This window comes from Salmo salar, chromosome 09 (assembly GCF_965601325.2).
Source record: "Salmo salar chromosome 09, fSalSal1, whole genome shotgun sequence".
Lineage (NCBI taxonomy): Eukaryota > Metazoa > Chordata > Actinopteri > Salmoniformes > Salmonidae > Salmo > Salmo salar.
The window spans coordinates 104,483,485-104,503,842 of NC_138299.1; the positions used below are offsets into that span (position 1 = coordinate 104,483,485).

The following is a 20,358-nucleotide window of genomic DNA, read 5'->3' on the forward strand; positions in this document are numbered from 1 at the left end:
TGTGCTGTAATACTTTGGCTCTTAGGACCATTGGCGGTTCTAGACCATTTCAACTGGGGGGGCCAAGCTGGGGCCAGTTGTACTGTTAGAGGGGCCAGTTACATTAGACGTTATTGTTGTCATATCGTTTTCTTCACTGCATTGCATGCATTAGCAGGCAAAAGACCATGTTCATAATCATTAGTGTTCCGCGTCGCCACTGTCTAATAACGGATGTAAAAAAAAAGAACGATAGCAAAAATTAGTTATGTAAAAATTATTTCATACTCCACATTTAGAGAGGGCCACAAGGGGGTCCAAAATTGTCACAGGGGCACTGGCCCCCCCAGAACCGCAAGTGCTTAGGACCAATATAGTGAGTAAGGGGTGTTCTATAGACTGGTTAAGATAATCTGTCACTGTAGGCTCTGGTAAGAGAGGAAGAGGTACAGCCCAGGGCTTTCCTAGTACATTTTACCAGTAAGCCTATGGTCTCCAGTCTTCCCAAATAGCCCCTGTGTATAGTACAGTCTTATTTAATGCTCACACAAACCCTTTGCTTGATGAAGAGTTTTCCAGTTCCCATGTAACATTCTCATCTGTGTGAGGCTGGATGATGCCATCCTAATAGATAAGTTGATCACAGATTCACAGGAAATGCAGCTGAAAATGAAAGGGGGGGGGGGGGGTTGAAAATATGACTCAACATTAGACTAGTGTTCATTCATGTCGTTTAATATGGCCATGATAGGACTCTGAACAGAGTGGCTATAGATCACACTTTTATTGGAGCTTTCTTCCCGGGGGCTAAACGTCTCGAAGATTCTGCACATGTGGGGTTTCTATACATCCAGGCTACTCTGGTGAATGGTGCTGATTTAATAACATAAAATCAAATCAATCTCTTGGGGGGGGGGGGGGGGGTTACCCAAGGAGCCGCAGCCTCGGCCTAAAAACCATGACATAACAAGCCCCCTATTATGTGATTTCTTCTGATGCTTACCGAGGATCAACCTCAGAATGATAGGATTCTTTAGATGTGAAGACACTACTTTGTTGGAACAGACTACGTTGCCTGGTCTCAGGTCTGTTTGTGCCGTCAACTTCTATGACCATCGCCTAGACCACATGTAGAAAAAGGGTCATTGTCCCGTTTGGCAAGACCGCACAAAACAGATCAGAAACCAGGCTATAAATAGTCAAGCTTGGGAAGGAAATTAATCTTGCGAAAAGTACAAACAGTGACAGGAGTTCAAAGGCCACAAGCTCATAGCATCTAAAATTTCAGGACAAATTACTACCGTAAATTCCGGACTATAAACCGCAACTTTTTCCCACGCTTTGAACCTCGCGGCTTAAACAATGACGCGGCTAATATATGGATTTTTCCCGCTTTCAAATTTGTGGGTCCTAACAGCGTGGCGCATTGTCAAAAAATCCACTATCATCAACGGGTTTCGAAAGGCTGGACTGCTGCGTGTTGAAGAGGGCTCAGCGGGGGATTTGCCTCCGGATGAAAGTGACGAGAGCGATAATGAAAACGATCCAATATCGGATGAAGCAATTCTGAGGCTATTCAACTCCGACACCGAAGGAGATAACTTCAGTGGTTTCAGTGCACAGGAGGAGGAAGATAGTGACCAATGACTTTCTTGGTAGGCTACTGTTTACTGCAAATAGTTTTTTTTTTTTGTTACAAGCCGTGTTTCGTTAAAGCCTGTGTAAAGTTCATTTGTTTCAATGTACCGGTAGGCACCTGCGGCTTATAGACATGTGCCGCTTATTTATGTTCAAAATAATATTTTTTTTTTAATTCAGTGGGTGCGCTCCATAGTCCGGAAATTACAGTAGCTACCGTTAAATAATCAATTAGGAATATTATACAACAGTAAATGAATAGGTCCGTGAATCAATTCTTAATTCAAAAAACTGGCATAAGTGGTTTAGATCCTATTCCTAATGTAGTACCTGAACAGGACTGGCTATATTCCACCTACACATTAAATCAAATACAAATTATAGTGGAGTTTAACCTAATCTGTTATTTGATAAAAGAATACTTCACACCCTAAATACTGGGAGAGGAATCATGCTTGAAAGATAGAGGTTTGAACCAATGCCCCTTCCCTTTATGAGAGGGAAGGAGTTTAATAAAGAATTTACAGTAACAATATTTTCTTAACGTCAGTAATGTAGTGGTCAAATAGAAGCATTGTTGTGGGAAGTTAAAAGGACAGAGAGCAGTCAGTCATTCATGTTAAGTGAGGTATATTATATCCACTGGATACATTATATCGGAATAAGGAAAGATGGCGGGAGAGACAATACCTTTCCTCCACATGTTAGAGACATAACAGAAAACAGGAGGGTCTGAACATATAAAGAACCCTGAACCAAGAGTAGATATGAAAAGAGCCTAGAACATTCTGCCTTAACGCAAACCAGGGTTCATAACTCAAGAGCAGGCGTTTAAAAAAAATGGAAACATCACCACCCCTCCATTCTATTGGCCGTACTAACGCACCAGAGGTGTCTGTTTGAGGGCTATGAGGACCGAGCGCATCCGGGACACGTCCTTGGCTGTCTTGTTGGTCTTGGGGTTGAAGTCACAGAGACAGGCCACTCTCTCCCACTCTGTCCCTGGGCTGTCACTGTCAGCCTCAGACAGGAAGGCCTCTTCAGATGCTCTGGAGGAGAGAAGGAAGGGGAAGGGAGATACGGATGAGGTGTTGGACAAGGTGTTTGAGGGACGGCTTCCCAGACACAGATTAAGCCTGGTTCTGGACTAATAAGCATCTCCTTTGAAATAACATTTTATTAATCTGTGTCAGGAAAACCGCCCCATAGAGATTAGTACCACTGACATGCCATGCTGCCAAAACACTTCACTTTTCAAAACACTCAATCACTTCCACGTCACAGACTCCTAGCCCCTCAATCACTTCCAGGTCACAGACTCACAGTGGGTCATATTTAGTCACATTTGACTAAAACTTAGACACAGTATTGAAAATAGGCTACATGCATTTCTGGCAAATGATCACAACTGAAATTATAAGGATGAAAGACAATGAACACTGTTGTTGTCATTTATGGACATAAGTCAAATCAGCCCCTCCGGGACCCAAAATGGAGCTTAACTAATGTGTTTGTTTCACAGTTGGGACATGCAAACGCCTTTAACTACAGGTAACAAACTTGTTAAAAAAAAGGGTAGAATGCCAAGACAATACCTATACCAAAAGCAGAAGAGTTCTAAAACCTACACAAAGTGTATCACTTGAGAGCTGGGTTGTTTGTAGAAAGTCTCATCAGCGAGCCTAGGTGTTCAGAGCAAAAAACAGCAGGAAAAAAAAAAAGAGAGAGAGATGAGTCAGTGTCACACAACACGCAGAGTTAAGAGTTGGTAGGACAGGAAGCCACAGTGACAGAAGGCCAGAGAACTAACAAGCTTCAACAGGGGGGGGGGGGGTTCCATCAGATGAACACGACATTGTAGACTGACCAGGTGAAAGCTATGAACACTTTTTGATGTCACTTGTTTAATCCACTTAAATTAGTGTAGATGATGGGGAAGAGACGGGTTATTGAAGGATTTTTTAAGCTTTAAGACATGGATTGTGTATGTGTGCTATTCAGAGGGTGAACGGGCCAGACAAAATATTTAAGTGCCTTTGAACAGGGTATGGTAGTAGGTGACAGGCGCACCGTTTTGAGTCAAAAACTACAACGCTGCTGGGTTTTTCCCACACGCTCAACAGTTTCCCATGTGTATCAAGAATGGTCCACCACCCAAAAGGACATCCAGCCAACGACAGGCCAGTGGATGAAAACGGGTCATTGATGAAAGAGGACAAAGGGAGGCTGACACGAGTTATGCAGAGCAACAGACAGGCTACAGTTAGTCAACTTGACAGATACATAAAACGAATGTAGAACTCGTACTTTGAAACTAACGGGGTATGGCAGCCGACGACCTTACAGGGTTCCACGTCTTTCAGCAACAACAAAACCAAGACACAGCAGTTGCAGTAGGAACGAAAACACTGGAAAATTGGAGAAAAAAAAAAAAACATTGCCTGGTCTGATGAATCCTGGTTCCTGCTGTTTCACGCTGATTGGAAGACTAGGGTATGGAGGAAACCACGAGTACATGAATCCATCATGCCTCATGTCAGCGTTACAGGCAGGTGGTGTGATGGTGTGTTTTCATGACACACATTGGGCCCCTTTGATCAAACGTTTTTAATACCATAAGATATCTGAACATCAATACCAATCAGGTACATCCCTCCATGGCAACAGTGTATGTTTTCAGCAGGATAATACCCAATCAGGTACATCCCTCCATGTCAACAGTGTATTTTTACAGCAGGATAATACCCTATGCCAAAAGGCAAGGATTGTCCAGGAATGGTTCCACAAACACGAGTGACTCCAGCTTATTGCAGTGGCCTGCCCAGTCCCCAGTGCCCAGTCCAATTGAGTATCTGTGGCATGAGATGGAACAAGCTATTCAGAGTAGAGATCCACTACCAGCCAACTTGACACAACTGAAGGAAGCATTGGAGTCAACATAGGCATTCCTAATGTTTTGTACAGTCAGTGTATAGGACAATGCAACATTGTCTCAACCATCATAGTCCACAGTAGTCAGCAGTTTAGACTAGACAATGGCCAGATATACTGCAACCTGACATTTATAGGTCAATGGACATTTCTAGCCTTAGGGTATATCCCAAATGCCCCCCATGCCCTATTTAGTGCACTACTTTTGAACAGAGCCCTATAGGCCTTGGAGTGGTACACTATATAGAGAACCAGGTTGTTGGTTTTTTACTCACTCACTTCACTCACTCTCACAGGGACATTACATTGAGAAACAGAGCTGTAGTGACAAGCTGCTAACTTGCCAGACTTAGACAACGTCTGTTGGGAAGCATGAGAGAAGGTTGGTTTTAGTACAGAAAAGCAAAGACCCCAGAGAATAAAATATGTTTACGACAGAGAGAAAGGAAAGCGACCGGGAGAGAAATACTTTGGTAGTAATTGAAGTGTAGGATTATAGAGGGCATTAAAATAGGTAATTAATAGTTAGTTAAACATCAGTTAATAGTTAAACGCAATGAGAAGTTACGTGTCATTTCGTTACTTCCTTAGTTTACGACAGTTCAGGTGTTTTACGACAGTTCAGCTTGGTGACATAGATATAGTACACAAATGACTGATCCTTCAGGCATAGAAACTGATATCTGTATTTCTTACCAATCCTGAATAATGAGCAATATCTATCTGCTCCAAAAAGCAGGCCAACAAAACATTGGAACTATGGGGGCATCGAGGTTAGCTCAGCTGTTACAGTTTCCACTCTGCTTAAGCTATTTACCAGGAAATCCTGTCCATGTTATTATTATAATACATATTTTAGGTACATGAATAAAGTCAACTTTCTGTGACAGTCTATCGAAATTATTTAAGCTTAAGCTAACAGATCCTATTTCCTGATCTGATCTCAAGGAAATAACCACAGAAACACACATTCTGATCACATCATTGCTCTTAATTCTCATAGTTAACTACTACAGATACAATTTACATTTCATATTTTGTCTGAACTTGTATTTCCTGTTATGTTAGTTTCAGGGATGCAAACTGGTGACGGCCCAAAAAGGTGACACTGAAACATGCAATACATCCCTGCTAGGTGGGAATACTGGTTTTAACTAATTAAACAACAACGAATGTAATCTACATGATCAGTCTCTGTGTGTAAAATAAAAAGTGGTTCATGTGAACCGAACTCACAGCTAAAAAAATGTAACAAAAGCAATCTAATGTTATTTGTTGCCTAGACTTTACTGCAAATGACATAACAGGACGCTCGTTACCACGGACAGCCTTTATAACAGGACGCTCGTTACCACGACAGCCTTTATAACAGGACGCTCGTTACCACGACAGCCTTTATAACAGGACGCTCGTTACCACGACAGCCTTTATAACAGGACGCTCGTTACCATGACAGCCTTTATAACAGGACGCTTGGAGAGAAAAAAACATCTTTAAATAGAATGAAACAAAACAGGGATTCTATTGTCGTTCTATTATAGTGGCCACTATAGTAGACATTGATCAAGTGCACAAGGCTACATGTGTGCAAAAATAACATTCACTGAGTAAAACATGTAATAATCCCACCTTACTCACACGTGTTACACTGTCAAATTCAACACAACTAAAACAATATATTTGGGCTACACTGCACATTATTACATTGTACACTTTCTGCCTGTGGACATCTCTACTATGTTCCAGCACAGCATGATACCCATTGTTGGCATAATTGATCTCTTTCAGGCAGAGTACACCTGGCATAGCCCTTTTTATTGAAAAGGTGAGAAAGGGAAAGTGTGTGGTGTTCCTTTCACCTCTATAGTGGAATCCATCTTAAGCCAGGCCCAGCTACACTTGATCCCTGAATCCACCTGTTTAACAAGCAACACCTCATTTTCAACTAATTCTCTCATTCTGAAAATTAACCACATACTTTAGAGGGAAAATATTACTTCACAGATAGTAGTTAGTTCGTTAGCTAGTTAACATTTCACACAGATTGCCAGGGTTCAGGAAGCAACTAACGCGTTATAACTTGAGGAACGGCAAGGAGTCGTATACCAGTTAATACTATAGAAAATTGGTTAGGTTACTAACGTTAGCTCATCTGATGTTGTAACGTTAGCTGTCTGACTTTATGAGCCAGCTCATTTTCACACCATAAACTCAATAATTTGATCAGTTAAATTGGCTAATGTTGCTCAACATTTCTCTGGCTAGCTAACGGAGAATTCGATCCAGCTAGCAAGATACTTCACAATGCTAACAATACTTGTTCCACCACACCGTCTCCTTCACCTCAAACTTTCCAAATGCCAGTTGTTTTTCAGTTTTTTTGCGGTTACAGCTCATGAAGTACTGCTTCATCACCTTCTCACCCCGGTCTCCGTGGTCAGGCCTCTCACCTACAGTACCTCTTCGTTATCGTTCAGGGGACGCGCTGCTGTAAGTTAACTGGCCAACTGTCTTTCAGAGTGCAGGCTGATGCTGTAACTAGTAAGTTGGTCGTCTCTTCTCTCTTCAGTCGTGTGCTGCATTCTGTTATGTCAAATGATTGGCTGAGCCTAGGAAGTAGGTCACCTACTTCGGATTCAAAACGGGGAATTTCACCAAAAGGTGACTAGTTTGCATCCCTGTAGTTTTGAGGGAACCATGTAGGAACTAAACAGAGCTAGGTAGGAACTAACCTGTTGTTGGACTTGTTCTTCTCCATCTGTTCAATCTGGTGCACATGCCAGTCCTCCAGCTCTTTCTTGGCCTTCTCTTTCCACTCAGCCTCCGCAGCCTTGGACGCAGAGTCTTCAGGGTTCACATTACACACAGGGTGATGGTATGATCAATACACAATCAACAGAACAAGGCACAATACCAGGGTCCTATTCAGTAGGAACGAAGCGGAAGCAAACAGGTGGAAATGGGGAGGACTACCTGAATTTGTCCAATAATAATAATAGCTTGTTTTCGTTTTCCGTTGCAAAAACGTTTTGCTACGGTGTGCACTAATGAATACTACCCAGGATGAAACGTTTTAGTCCACAATGCATTGTATGAGCTACAGAGGATGGTGCTCTTTTCTCAGGAGATCAACTATAGAGTCAATACAGCAAGAACAAGCCCAACTCCAGCATACCATACAGGACATGACACTGAGTGGAACCCAAATGAAGGGTGGTTCACACACAGAAATAGACAGACTAATCAACTTCACCCCCCCCCCCCCCCCCCCCCAGGTCTTTTATTTCGCTTTTTAGCTGGTAGGGGGAAATGAGACATTTAGGTGTCAATGTGGACAATGAGTGGACATAATACTGCATGTATCGTAGTGGTAGAGACTGTATGTATCGTAGTTATAGGTAAGTCTGAAGTAGCTCTCTGTCCAAACTGGCAACCTATTCCCTACATAGTGCACTACTTTTGACCAGAGCCCTATGGACCCTGGTTAAAAGTAGTGCACTATATAGGGACTAGGGTGCCATTTGGGGCACACTATAGTCTCTGCTGTTTACTTACCTAGTTGCTCCAGCCGTGCCTTCTGCTCCTCCCTCCACTTACGCAGGCTCTCAGGCTCTGCTCTCAGAGAGTCCACCTGGGCGATGGCCGCATAGCTGTCCGATGGACCGTTGGACTCCTGGGGGGAGAAGAACCAGGTCCAGGCATGAGACATAAGGACCACCAGTCATAGGCTGCGTTTACACAAGCAGCCCAATTCTGATCTAATGCCAATTATATAGTTTCCAACAGGCCGATATTCTACATAGTTTAGCGCAGAAAACATGGTAATTAACTACAATGACCATAAATCCATTGTGCGCCCGCTTAAACTTGTCCGGTCTGTGCGGAGCAGACACGGAGATAAAAAGAGAACGAGCGATCGAGAGGGATAAAAAGCAATTGCTTCGCGAGCCTGAAAATACATGATCTAAGTGATTGATAGTTGGCATTCAGCAGTCATAATAGTAGGTCTTATTTACTTTGAATATCTACTAAAATAATGATTTATGTCAGACAGCAGCTATATAGAGATGAGGACTTGGAATGAAACAATAAAGAAATCAAATAAAACTAATATTTTATAAAGTAAAATTAATAAATGATGGTTAATAAGTGATAAGCAGTAATTGACAGTCACTACAATCTTGGGACTATTATTCATTGTTTTATTCTGTGTTGTTACAGCATTCATCCCACATAATGCATTTAATGTCTACAAATAATAAATAAAAACTGAAATCCGTGATTATTATTATTCTTTTTTAATAATAAATAATCTAACCGAAACTGACCTCAAGAAGCACTAATTGCTCAGCACTAATAAGGCATGAGGACCACCAGGTGATTCAATAGTAACAGCTGGACACTGAGGAGCAAATGCAGAAATGCTGCTGAACTTCCTGATTTGGACTCGTTTAGATTTGGCTCATTAAGAAATACCAGGAGCCATGACAATTCAAAAGTGTCTTGTGTGTGTTCGCAGGAGGGAAGAGTTAGCCAAATTCTTTCACCAATTAGCTTCAGCCAACTGGTGTGCAATCGTGGCAAAATAGGTTTAACTTTGGACTGCCTATCTCTGGGGCTAGTTAGGGACCGTTTATAAATTAGTGTAAATGAGACAATATTTTCATGTTGCACACCTTTTTATTTCTCATTAAATGCTTTCAATATCTGTATATTAATTTCTACAATGTATAGTTGGTTTGAGATTTTTAAGTAATTGAAATGTGGAGGAATTGGAATTTTAACCTGTAAGTTACAGGATCGGTGTCCCGTTCCTCGGGACAGTTGAGCTAATGTAGGCTAATATGATTAGCATGATGTTGTAAGAAACAAAAACAATTCCCAGGACATAGACATATCGGATATGGGCAGATTTACATGTTAACAATTCACTTACCATTGAGAAAGAGGTATCTATTTCAGGTATGTTCTCATCTGCTATAAGTACAGCCTCACTTACAAAACTAACCTACAATAAAACATATCCAAGAACATTTTATTTGATAGAAATGTGAATTCCCATTAGGAGTGTTATTGTCTTACCAGCTCAAACATGTCTCCGTTTACCGTGGCTGCTGATGCCTCTGCAAACCCAGCATCTGGCAGACGAAACAAAGAAACGGCTTTAAACAAACATATGACATGCTTTACATTATTCTGACCTTGCTAGTCATCATTTGCTTTCGAGGGGTGGATAGATAAAGTGACAAGAATGCAGAAACACCTGCTTGGGTAGTAACGTAAACTAGCACCTATATTGGCTAGTCTAATTTAGCCTGAGGATTAACTTCAATACATTTTACACAATCACATCAAAAACAAGTTTATCGGACAAACTTGAGTCATTCAACTCAGGTGTGTGGTGTGTTGCTGCTGCTCCAACTAACCTTACTGTTTACACTGACAGCTGTCAATCAACTAACTAGCTAACGTTAGCTTGTTTGCTAACTAAAAGCCAGGCTAACTTAGCTAGCTAACTAACTAAGTTGTCTGGTAAGAATTAACTACCTAGCTATGGTACTAATAAAAGTTACTTTTTTGGGGGTCTTAATTTATGTACTTCTAGTTAGGAGTTAGTTTTAGTTAACATGCTAACTTAGCATAGCTAGCAACTTACCGTATTCTCCAGTAGCAGGTGAATCCGCTGCCGGTGGTTGTTCAACGGATCCTTCCAAAGCTCCCGGTCCTCCGCCGCCGTCGTCGTTATTCTCTATCACCGCTATTTCGCTCTCTTGCTGGGCTAAGAAAGCTGCTGCAGGGTCCACATCGACAGGCAACACTCCGTTCACAGATGCGAAACCGAAATCTGCATCAGCCATCTTCGACCAAAAAAAAGTGAAATGTAGCTTGCTAACGCTATAATTATTGATTGTTATCTCTATCAATTAATTCAGCTGAGAGAGGAGTTATGATGATGGATATATCTGAATCATGCAACTCTTAACTGAGCTTTTCAATGAACGGTTGTCAGCTAATAGAATAATGAATAAGGACTAATGTTAGCAAGCTTCTTCAGTCTGTGATGATTCATGATTGCTCACTTTCAATTTGCCTGGTCTGCCACATCGTTCTTCCAACCTTTTGTGTTTATTAGGGTGTGTCTCTATCTGCTGGACAAACCTAGAAATACACTCCTATTTCCCAACTGGTATCTATCTGAAGCAGTGTTGCCAACTCCTCTCAGTAAGGAAAGTAGCTATTGTCTGTCCTAAAAGTCGCTAAATCATCAAATTTGTATAATTGTCCATGTAATTGTGATGGACGCTGTAGGAGAGAGGAATAATGTCGTGGGAGAGACAAAAAAGTGAGTTAAAAAAACACCCTAAATATGTTTAGAACTACAAATGAACTTTCTTCTGTCACAATTCCAACCCTCCTCCTCTATCCGGGCTTGGGACGTACAAAAGTGACCCAAAAGAGACACTCTGGCGGAGTTACCTAGTTTTTATTTAATTTTTTTGTTTTTTGTTTTTTAGTTTAGTTTTCTTAATTTGGTTTGGTTTTTAACCTTATGGTCCACTTAGGAGCCTACAACAAGTCACAGTAAAACAAACATTTTTAACCATAAATTTTTTTTTTGTACACAGTCTACATTTACAATCTAAATGGACCAAAAAGAGACAATAAAAAAAACTGTCAATGGCAATGTGAGAAAATGATGGTAACTAGTCTGGCCCTAATTCAGGTTAATAGTTTTTTTTCAGACCCCCCTCCACACACACACAGGCTGTGCTGGCTCACAGAAAGAGTGGGTCATCGTCATTTTGGTCAAGGCTCTCTATGGCAGGTTCAGCAACTGAGGGAGCTGACTTAAATGAGTAAGCAGCTGATGTGCCAAAAAGCTGCAAAACATTATCAGGCAGCTGGTGCTCATAGCAAGCCTCACCAGACAGCTTCAGTCCATATCGAATGTACAGGATGGAGTTCAGGGTCTGCAAGGACATCCGGTTTCTAAATTTGCTTTTTACCACGCTCATCTGGCTGAATACTCTCTCGACTTCAGCATTCGAGTGTGGCAAGGACAACACAGACACAGCAGCCATGGCAAGTTCTTGAAACGGGTTGATATCAGCTGCGGCCCTGAACTTCCAAATCTCACTCCAGAAGCCCAGTGTGTTTTTTGTCTCATTCCATTTACTAAGATGGATGGCACGCCATTGCTGGACAATCTTGTCTATCTCTGCAGGAGAGTAGCCAATGAGCTTGGCTATTTTTTTATATTTCTCCAGGGCTCTTATTGTGCTTTAGAGTTTCCTCCACATTGAAAACTGACATGAACTGCAATGCTTCGATGTTGTCCGGCAGTCTCACCCTCAACTCATTAGTGAGGGAGATGGTGAAGGCTACACACCGCTTTCGGACATCGTTTTCATCCTCAGGCGCAAGGTGGAGCTCAGCTGCCTTTGACTCAAAAAGGTAACCAAGGTTACGGTTTGGGGACTGAGGTATCCATCTATTGGCCCTTTGAGTACATCAACATTTGCCAGTGGGATTCAGCACCCTGCTGTTCACAGACTTGATCAGGCTAACCAAGCTGTCCAGTACTTGCTCTCCCTCAAAAGCCTTGATGGCCAACTGTACCTCACCCAGCACTGACTTCAAAAAAGTCAGATCCAATATGTTTTGAGGATCACTGTACATGGAGTATAAAACCTCAGCCATGTAGCAGTGTTCACTGGACTTGGTGACTGCGAAATGCAGTCTAAGCAACTGCCACTGGTCCAAAATGTGTGAAACCGCGGGTTCAATGGAGAGCCAATGTGTGGCACACACCTTGGTTATCTGTAAAGGTTTCTCCCCACAGTTGATGGTCTCATATATGTCCTTGTAGGCCTCCCTGCGCTTTGGAGACACTGAAAACCAGTTATATAAGTCTCTTGTCATGACGTTGGCCTCTTTGAGTACAGGGAGGACAGTTGACCCCCTCCCCCCTTGCACCATCCCCCAACCTACCTCCCACCACCCAGGCCCTGTGTGAAAGGGTTGTAAAACTCTAAGAGGAGAATCTCTTGCCACATGTCCCATAGAGAGACACAGGAAATTCTTCCAACTCACAGAATTGGGGAACCGAATGACATTTAGGTTCTGGAGAAGGTATGAAAGATTGGTGAAGAATCCAGCTACGAACTGGTCCGCTTGGTTCAATTTTGTGATACTCAGAAGAGACAATATAGCTATATTACCATAAAACTGTTTATATAATAGCCTCAGCGATGGGACTTGCATCCACATGGTTGTATAGAATGTATTAATAAGGATAAAGCTATTTGTAATACATTGAGATGCTATGTACTGATGTTAATGTGATAGAATTGTATTTCTGTACCAAGCTTAACTCAGTCATCGGCACGCCCCCAGGGACACAGACAGGACCAGGCGTCATGTGACAAGCTGTTCTATGTCACTATAAAACCCACCCTGATTTACATTTCTCCAGACCCGGCCTCCACTCCATCGCGAGTTGGCCAATAGGTTTGACCATCCAAGTACTCTACTGAAAGTGAACTATACCACGTGGTTAACTTTTAGACTATTGATACCGACAGAATAAGAACAAGTCTTTGATATTAATTATTAGTCTGCAGCTAAGTAAATTATATCATTGAACGCGAAGACCAACGAAACATCCATTCTATAACGACATTAATGAATGTCGCTTTGAAAGATCCATTCTAACCGAGAGAGAGAAAGAGAGAGAGAGAGAGAGAGAGAGAACTCTCCAACAGAACGACTCTTCAACAAGTATCCCGACGACACACTGAGCGTAAATATATATTGATTGCAATTGTTCTCAAATGAGTGAGCGTTCATGTGCAATTGATTAGCATGTCAATTGTTAATATTAATGAACTCTGTGTACCTCCTCAGCTGAACATTTTATGACCCATTGTTCTACAAGACACCAGCCATGCCTGTTAGCCACTAGGGCACATTACTCTACCAATTCTTTGTGATGATAATTACTGTTTGTATACTTTATGTGAATTACTTAGTTTAGTAAATAAATGATTTTAAGACAATTGATGTATGGATGACTCTTAGTAAAGACTGGGTTCATGCAGATACAACAATTTACGACGTTTGGAATGAGACTGGACGCGAGGTAAAATACACCATTTAAACCAGAAGATAATCGGCCTATACTATAATAGAATATAATATATAATGTTATAATATAGGAAAGTTATATTAGGAAAATTATAACTTTGTAATCTGAATATTTTCCTTGGTGCCCCGATCTCCTAGTTAATTACAATTAAACGATGAATCAGTTTGATCGCGTGATAATAATTACAGGGAGTTAATTGATAAACATGTCTTCAGTTTAATGGTACCCCAAAGACACGACACTCTCGTACCAAGTACTCCACACTACGGGGGATGGTGCCATTGGAAGCATGACTTACAGCAAGCTGCATAGAGCGGCACACACAACGAATAAGAACCAGATATTTGAGGCCATACTCCTCCTTCAGCACTTTATGGACCCCATTGTTAAACCAAAGCATTGTCAGTCCCTATGCCCAGGAGTTTCTCTTTTTTAAGACAACACTTCTCGGGGAAAGCCACAACAGCACGGGCTATAGATTTGGCATCTTCTCCCTCCAACTCAACAAGCCCCAGAAATGTTGATACAATTGTCTTCCCAGTATTAACTAACTGTTGTGGGGTGGGTTGTCTCCTCTCCTAGTCTCCTTCCCAGTATTAACTAACTGTTGTGGGTTGTTTCCTCTCCTAGTCACCTTCCCAGTATTAACTAACTGTTGTGGGGTGTGTTGTCTCCTCTCCTAGTCTCCTTCCCAGTATTAACTAACTGTTGTGGGGTGTGTTGTCTCCTCTCCTAGTCTCCTTCCCAGTATTAACTAACTGTTGTGAGGTGTGTTGTCTCCTCTCCTAGTCTCCTTCCCAGTATTAACTAACTGTTGTGGGGTGTGTTGTCTCCTCTCCTAGTCTCCTTCCCAGTATTAACTAACTGTTGTGGGGTGTGTTGTCTCCTCTCCTAGTCTCCTTCCCAGTATTAACTAACTGTTGTGAGGTGTCTCCTCTCCTAGTCTCCTTCCCAGTATTAACTAACTGTTGTGGGGTGTGTTGTCTCCTCTCCTAGTCTCCTTCCCAGTATTAACTAACTGTTGTGGTGTGTGTTGTCTCCTCTCCTAGTCTCCTTCCCAGGACTAGGAGAGGAGACACCCCACAACAGTTAGTTAATACTGGGAAGGAGACTAGGAGAGGAGACACCCCACAACAGTTAGTTAATACTGGGAAGGAGACTAGGAGAGGATTCAACACTCCTCACAACAGTTAGTTAATACTGGGAAGGAGACTAGGAGAGGAGACAACACACCCCACAACAGTTAGTTAATACTGGGAAGGAGACTAGGAGAGGAGACACCCCACAACAGTTAGTTAATACTGGGAAGGAGACTAGGAGAGGAGACAACACACCCCACAACATTTAGTTAATACTGGGAAGGAGACTAGGAGAGGAGACACCTCACAACAGTTAGTTAATACTGGGAAGGAGACTAGGAGAGGAGACACCCCACAACAGTTAGTTAATACTGGGAAAGAGACTAGGAGAGGAGACAACACACTGCTTGGTGTCACTAAAGTACCTTATCACAACCCCCAGGTACTTAGAAACACTTACATCCGTGGACTCATCAAGGAGGAGGCTGAAACGCTGGTCACCCACATATGCGACCAACTTTTTCAGAAAGTAAGGTGCTAGAACACCATTAATCATTTTTCTGCACTTTGTCCTGTGCATTTTGAAGTGGGTAGCAGCAGTGGAGTCTGAGAAAGCAGCTCTACATGCTTCTCAAATGTGATCACATGCCAGCATGGAACAGTGTTCAGCGATAGCTAATGCCATGGTGGCCTCAGCCTTTTTTGCAGAGTAAATTTTTTAAACCATAAATGGCAGCTTGTTTTGGGTGGAACTGTTATAAGGCTTTGCCTTTTGAGTATGTTTTTGAGTTGTCATGTGTTTTTTTACATCACTAAGTTTGGCGTAGAAATCAGCCTTACAATACAGGCAGTATGCCCGTGTATCATCTCCAATAAACGGCTTCAACCAGCCTTTGAATTCAGGGTTTGATTCCCACTCACTCCTTTCTGTATTTTTGAGTGTACAGTTTAGACTGAGACATGATGAGCTAGCCAGCTAGATGTTTAGCTTATGTCACAGAGAGGCACACACACAGTGGACAAGGTGAGTAAGTGACTGAGGCTGTGTGAGTCAAATGCAGTGATTTATTTTAGAAAAAGAACATTTTACATCCCTGCCTGAATGTAAGCCAGGGCGGGATCAGCCAGCGGCGGCTTCCCGCATGAGCGATTCATTTGCAGTCTAGACGCGGAGGGGTGAACATCTCCTGCTCTGACTGCAGCTGGGAGGGACTGCTGCGTGAGGACTGGGCTGCCTGTGAGTGCTTTGGGACGAAGGTGGGGCCCACGGCAGCACCCGCTGCTCGTTTAGAAGAGTAAGAACGATACGTGCTTTCACGTCAGAGTCTCCAAAAGTCTCCAATAACACCAGAAAAAGTCGCTAGATTTGACGCTAGTCGATTTCTTTGAAAATGTGTCGCTAGAGGGGTCTGAATACTCGCTAAATATAGTGACAAAGTCGCTAAGTTGGCAACTGATCTGAAGTAAATGTTTTCTTCTCGCCTATTAGACTATTATTTATGAACCTTTTCTATTTGTTAGTATAGAATAGTATTGGAATAGAATATAATTAGAATGCAATACAACAAAATATTGTTATTTTATAATTTCAAAAGTGTCCGTGGAAAATAAAACCTTTCTGTATAATCAGAGTGATAATTTGTTGGTCATGTGGGGCAATTGATTGCAATTTTTTTGTCGCCTTTACATATTTCAGAATAAATGGGAAATTGAGAACATAAGGGAAAAGCTATAGCTGGAAATTGCAGACATTCCACCTCTCTCATAGGAGAGCACAGACATAGGGCAGGGATAGCCTCATGTGTATGGGGAGTGATTCAGGCCAGAATCCAGCCTAGATCTCAACCATAAATGTTAGAAACATGCAGTGATACAATTTTAAAAACACTACAATACATTCATAACAGATTTCACAACACACTGTGTGCCCTCAGGCCCCTACTCCACTACCACATATCTACAACACAAAATCCATGTGTACGTGTGTGTATAGTGCGTATGTTATCGTGTGTGTGTGTGTGTGTGTGTGTGTGTGTGTGTGTGTGTGTGTGTGTGTGTGTGTGTGTGTGTGTGTGTGTGTGTGTGTGTGTGCATGTTTGTGCCAATTTTTGTGTTGCTTCACAGTCCCCACTGTTCCATAAGGTGTATTTTCATCTGTTTTTAAATCTGATTCTACTGCTTGCATCAGTTACCTGATGTGGAATAGAGTTACATGTAGTCATGGCTCTATGTAGTACTGTTCACCTCCCACAGTCTGTTCTGGACTTGGGGACTGTGAAGAGACCTCTGGTGGCATGTCTTGTGGGGTATGCATCGGTGTCTGAGCTGTGTGCTAGTCATTTAAACAGCCAGCTCAGGGTTTTCAACATGTCAATACCTCTCACAAATAACAAGTAGTGATGAAGTCAATATCTCCTCCACTTTAAGCCAGGAGAGATTGGCATCCATATTATTAATGTTAGATCTCTGTGTACATCCAAAGGCCAGCCGTGCTGTTCTGAGCCAATTACAGTTTTCCTAAGTCCCTCTTTGTTGCACCTGACCACACGACTGAACAGTAGTCCAGGTGTGACAAAACTAGAGTCTGTTGGACCTGCCTTGTTGATAGTGTTGTTAAGAAGGCAGAGTAGCGCTTTATTATGGACAGACTTCTCTCCATCTTAGCTATTGTTGTATCAACATGTTTTGACCATGACAGTTTACAATCCAGGGTTACTCCAAGCAGTTTAGTCACCTCAACTTGCTCAATTTCCACATTATTTATTACAAGATTTAGTTGAGGTTTTGGGTTTAGTGAAGTATTTGTCCAAAATGCAATGCTTTTAGATTTGAAATATTTAGGGCTAACTTATTCCTTGGCCCCCATTCTGAAACTAACTGCAGTGATTTCACTCGCTGTAGTAGCTTACATGTATAGTGTTGAGTCATCCCCTAACGTAGACACGTTGGCTAGTGGCATGTCATTACTAAAGATTGAAAAAAGTAAGGGGCCTAGACAGCTGCCCTGGAGAATTCCTGATTTCTGCATGGATTATGTTGGAGGTGTCCATTAAAGAACACCCTCTGTGTTCTGTTAGACAGGTAACTCTTTATCCACAATATAGCAGGGGGTGTAAAGCCATAAAACACAAGTTTTTCCAGCAGCAGACTATGATCAATAATGTCAAAAGCCGCACTGAAGTCTAACAAGACAGCCCCCACAATCATTTTATCATCAATTTCTCTCAAACAATCATCAGTCATTTGTGTAAGTACTGGGCTTGTTGAATGTCTTTCCCTATAAGAATGCTGAAAGTCTGTTGTCAATTTGTTTACTGTAAAATACCATTATATCTGGTAAAACACAACTTTACTAAGGGTTGGTAACAGGCTGATTGGTCGGCTATTTGAGCCAGTAAAGGGGGCTTTACTATTCTTAGGTAGCGGAATGACATTAGCTTCTCTCCAGGCCTGAGGGCACACACTTTCTAGTAGGCTTAAATTTAAGATATGGCAAATAGGAGTGGCAATATCGTCCGCTATTATCCTCAGTAATTTTCTATCCAAGTTGTCAGACCCTGGTGGCTTGTCATTGTTGACAGCAATCATTTTTTTCACCTCTTCCACACTCACTTAATGGAATTGAAAATTAAAATTATTGTCTAACGCTTCCTGGTCACATGTGCTAACCCTTCCTGGTCACCTGTGGTGCTAACCCTTCCTGCTCACCTGTGGTGCTAACCCTTCCTGGTCACCTGTGGTGCTAACCCTTCCTGGTCACCTGTGGTGCTAACCCTTCCTGGTCACCTGTGGTTCTAACCCTTCCTGGTCACCTGTGGTGCTAACCCTTCCTGGTCATTTGTGGTGATAACCCTTCCTGGTCACCTGCACTAACCGTTCCTAGTCACCTGTGGTGATAACCCTTCCTGGTCACCTGTACTAACCGTTCCTAGTTACCTGTGGTGCTAACCCTTCCTGGTCACCTGTGGTGCCAACTCTTCGTGGTCACCTGTGGTGATATCCTTTCCTGGTCACCTGTGGGGATATCCCTTCCTGGTCACCTGTGGTGATATCCCTTCCTGGTCACCTGTGGTGATATCCCTTCCTAGTCACCTGTGGTGCAAACCCTTCCTGGTCACCTGTGGTGATAACCCTTCCTGGTCATTTGTGGTTGTAGTAATTTGACAAGGAATGACCACATGCATTTCAATATTACTTTCCTTTACTTTCAACCCAATAACTAAAAGGTGTACAGCCAGGTACAAACGGTACAAATATAGCAGAACTATATAGCCCACTCAACCGGTGGTAGAATCACATTGCACAGAACTCATTCTTGGTGATGTCATCATCAAAGGGGAAAGGTCACGGTCAATGCCAATAATAACCATGTAATTATTTATATAGTGTCCACACTATAACACTTCTCCCCCCTCAATTTAAATCCCCCCTGTAAGGAAAACATAAGGTTAACAAGTAAACCACATCAGTGTTTTCTTTTCTTTACTACACCACACTGTAGAACTTCTGCTGGTGTTACTGTAAATGTAAACAAATATATATATATATATATATATATATGACAGTCCTTATGTCTTTTCAACTAGGTCTGCTGCTCCAATCAAACACTAACACCACGAGTCTCTCAGTCTCAACTACAGAGTTAGTCTTTCAGGAGGCTTGTGACTACGCTGTGATCTGCGCAGTACTCCTGGTGTGCTACGAGACACAGGTAAGGCGTGTCCCAGTGGAGCTGGGTCTGAGGGCACAGGAGCGGGTTGGGTGTTTGTGAGAGAATGTCCATCACCCTCTGCTGGAACCACTGAATGCCCCTGTTCCTCAGATGCTGTTTCCTGTGGGATTTCAACTTGTATACCATCACCCACAGCTGTTCCGTCTGAAAACATGGTCTTGTCTTTGTCATAGTGCAGGCGGAGGTGGTCCTGGTGTCTGCGCATGACTCGACCATCAGTCAGTTTGACCACAAAGGAGACGGCACCACTCTGACTCAGAATGATACCTGGCAACCAGCGTTGGCTGCTTGTGAAGTTGCGAATGTAGACAGTGTCATAGGGTTTTAACTGTCTCTCCCTCGCGTGGTGGTCATGTCTCTCTTTTTGTTTCTCCTGCTTACGTTCCACTCGTGCTCTGATGTTTGGACGCAGTAGATCCAGGTGAGCTTTTGGCTTTCTGCCCATTAACATCACTGCTGGAGCCTGTCCTGTTATTGTTTGTGGCATGATGCGGTACTGGAACAAGAACTGAGAGAGCTTAGTTGTGATGGTTCCCCCAGTCATCCTTTTGAGCCCCTCTTTCAGTGTCTGCACAGCCCGCTCCGCTAAGCCGTTTGAGGCCGGGTGAAACGGGGCGCTGCGGACATGGCGGATCCCGTTTCTCTGCATGAATTCTTGGAACAAGTCACAGGTAAACGTTGTTGCGTTGTCGGACACCAGAGAGTCCGGCAGACCATGGGTTGCAAACACCTGCCGAAGCTTTTCGATGGTTGTGATGTTGCTCATGATGTGCGCCTCCAGCCACTTGGAGTGCGCGTCCACCATGACAAGGAACATGTGGCCCATGAAAGGGCCTGCAAAGTCTATGTGC

The 20,358-nt window shown here is 42.6% G+C and overlaps 1 protein-coding gene across 2 annotated transcripts; it reads right to left on the reverse strand.

The window, feature by feature from the left end:
* Positions 1 to 693: 693 nt before the first annotated feature.
* LOC100286679 (clathrin, light chain B) lies at positions 694 to 10,664 on the reverse strand. Of its 2 annotated transcripts, XM_014213351.3 has the most exons (6): positions 10,205 to 10,664; positions 9,631 to 9,686; positions 8,104 to 8,221; positions 7,281 to 7,392; positions 3,246 to 3,299; positions 694 to 2,666 (listed from the first exon to the last, which is right to left on the reverse strand). In XM_014213351.3, the coding sequence occupies exons 1-6, from the start codon at positions 10,404 to 10,406 to the stop codon at positions 2,495 to 2,497; spliced, it is 714 nt and encodes a 237-aa protein (XP_014068826.2). In that variant the 5' UTR covers positions 10,407 to 10,664; the 3' UTR covers positions 694 to 2,494.
* Between the last annotated feature and the right edge of the window lie 9,694 nt (positions 10,665 to 20,358).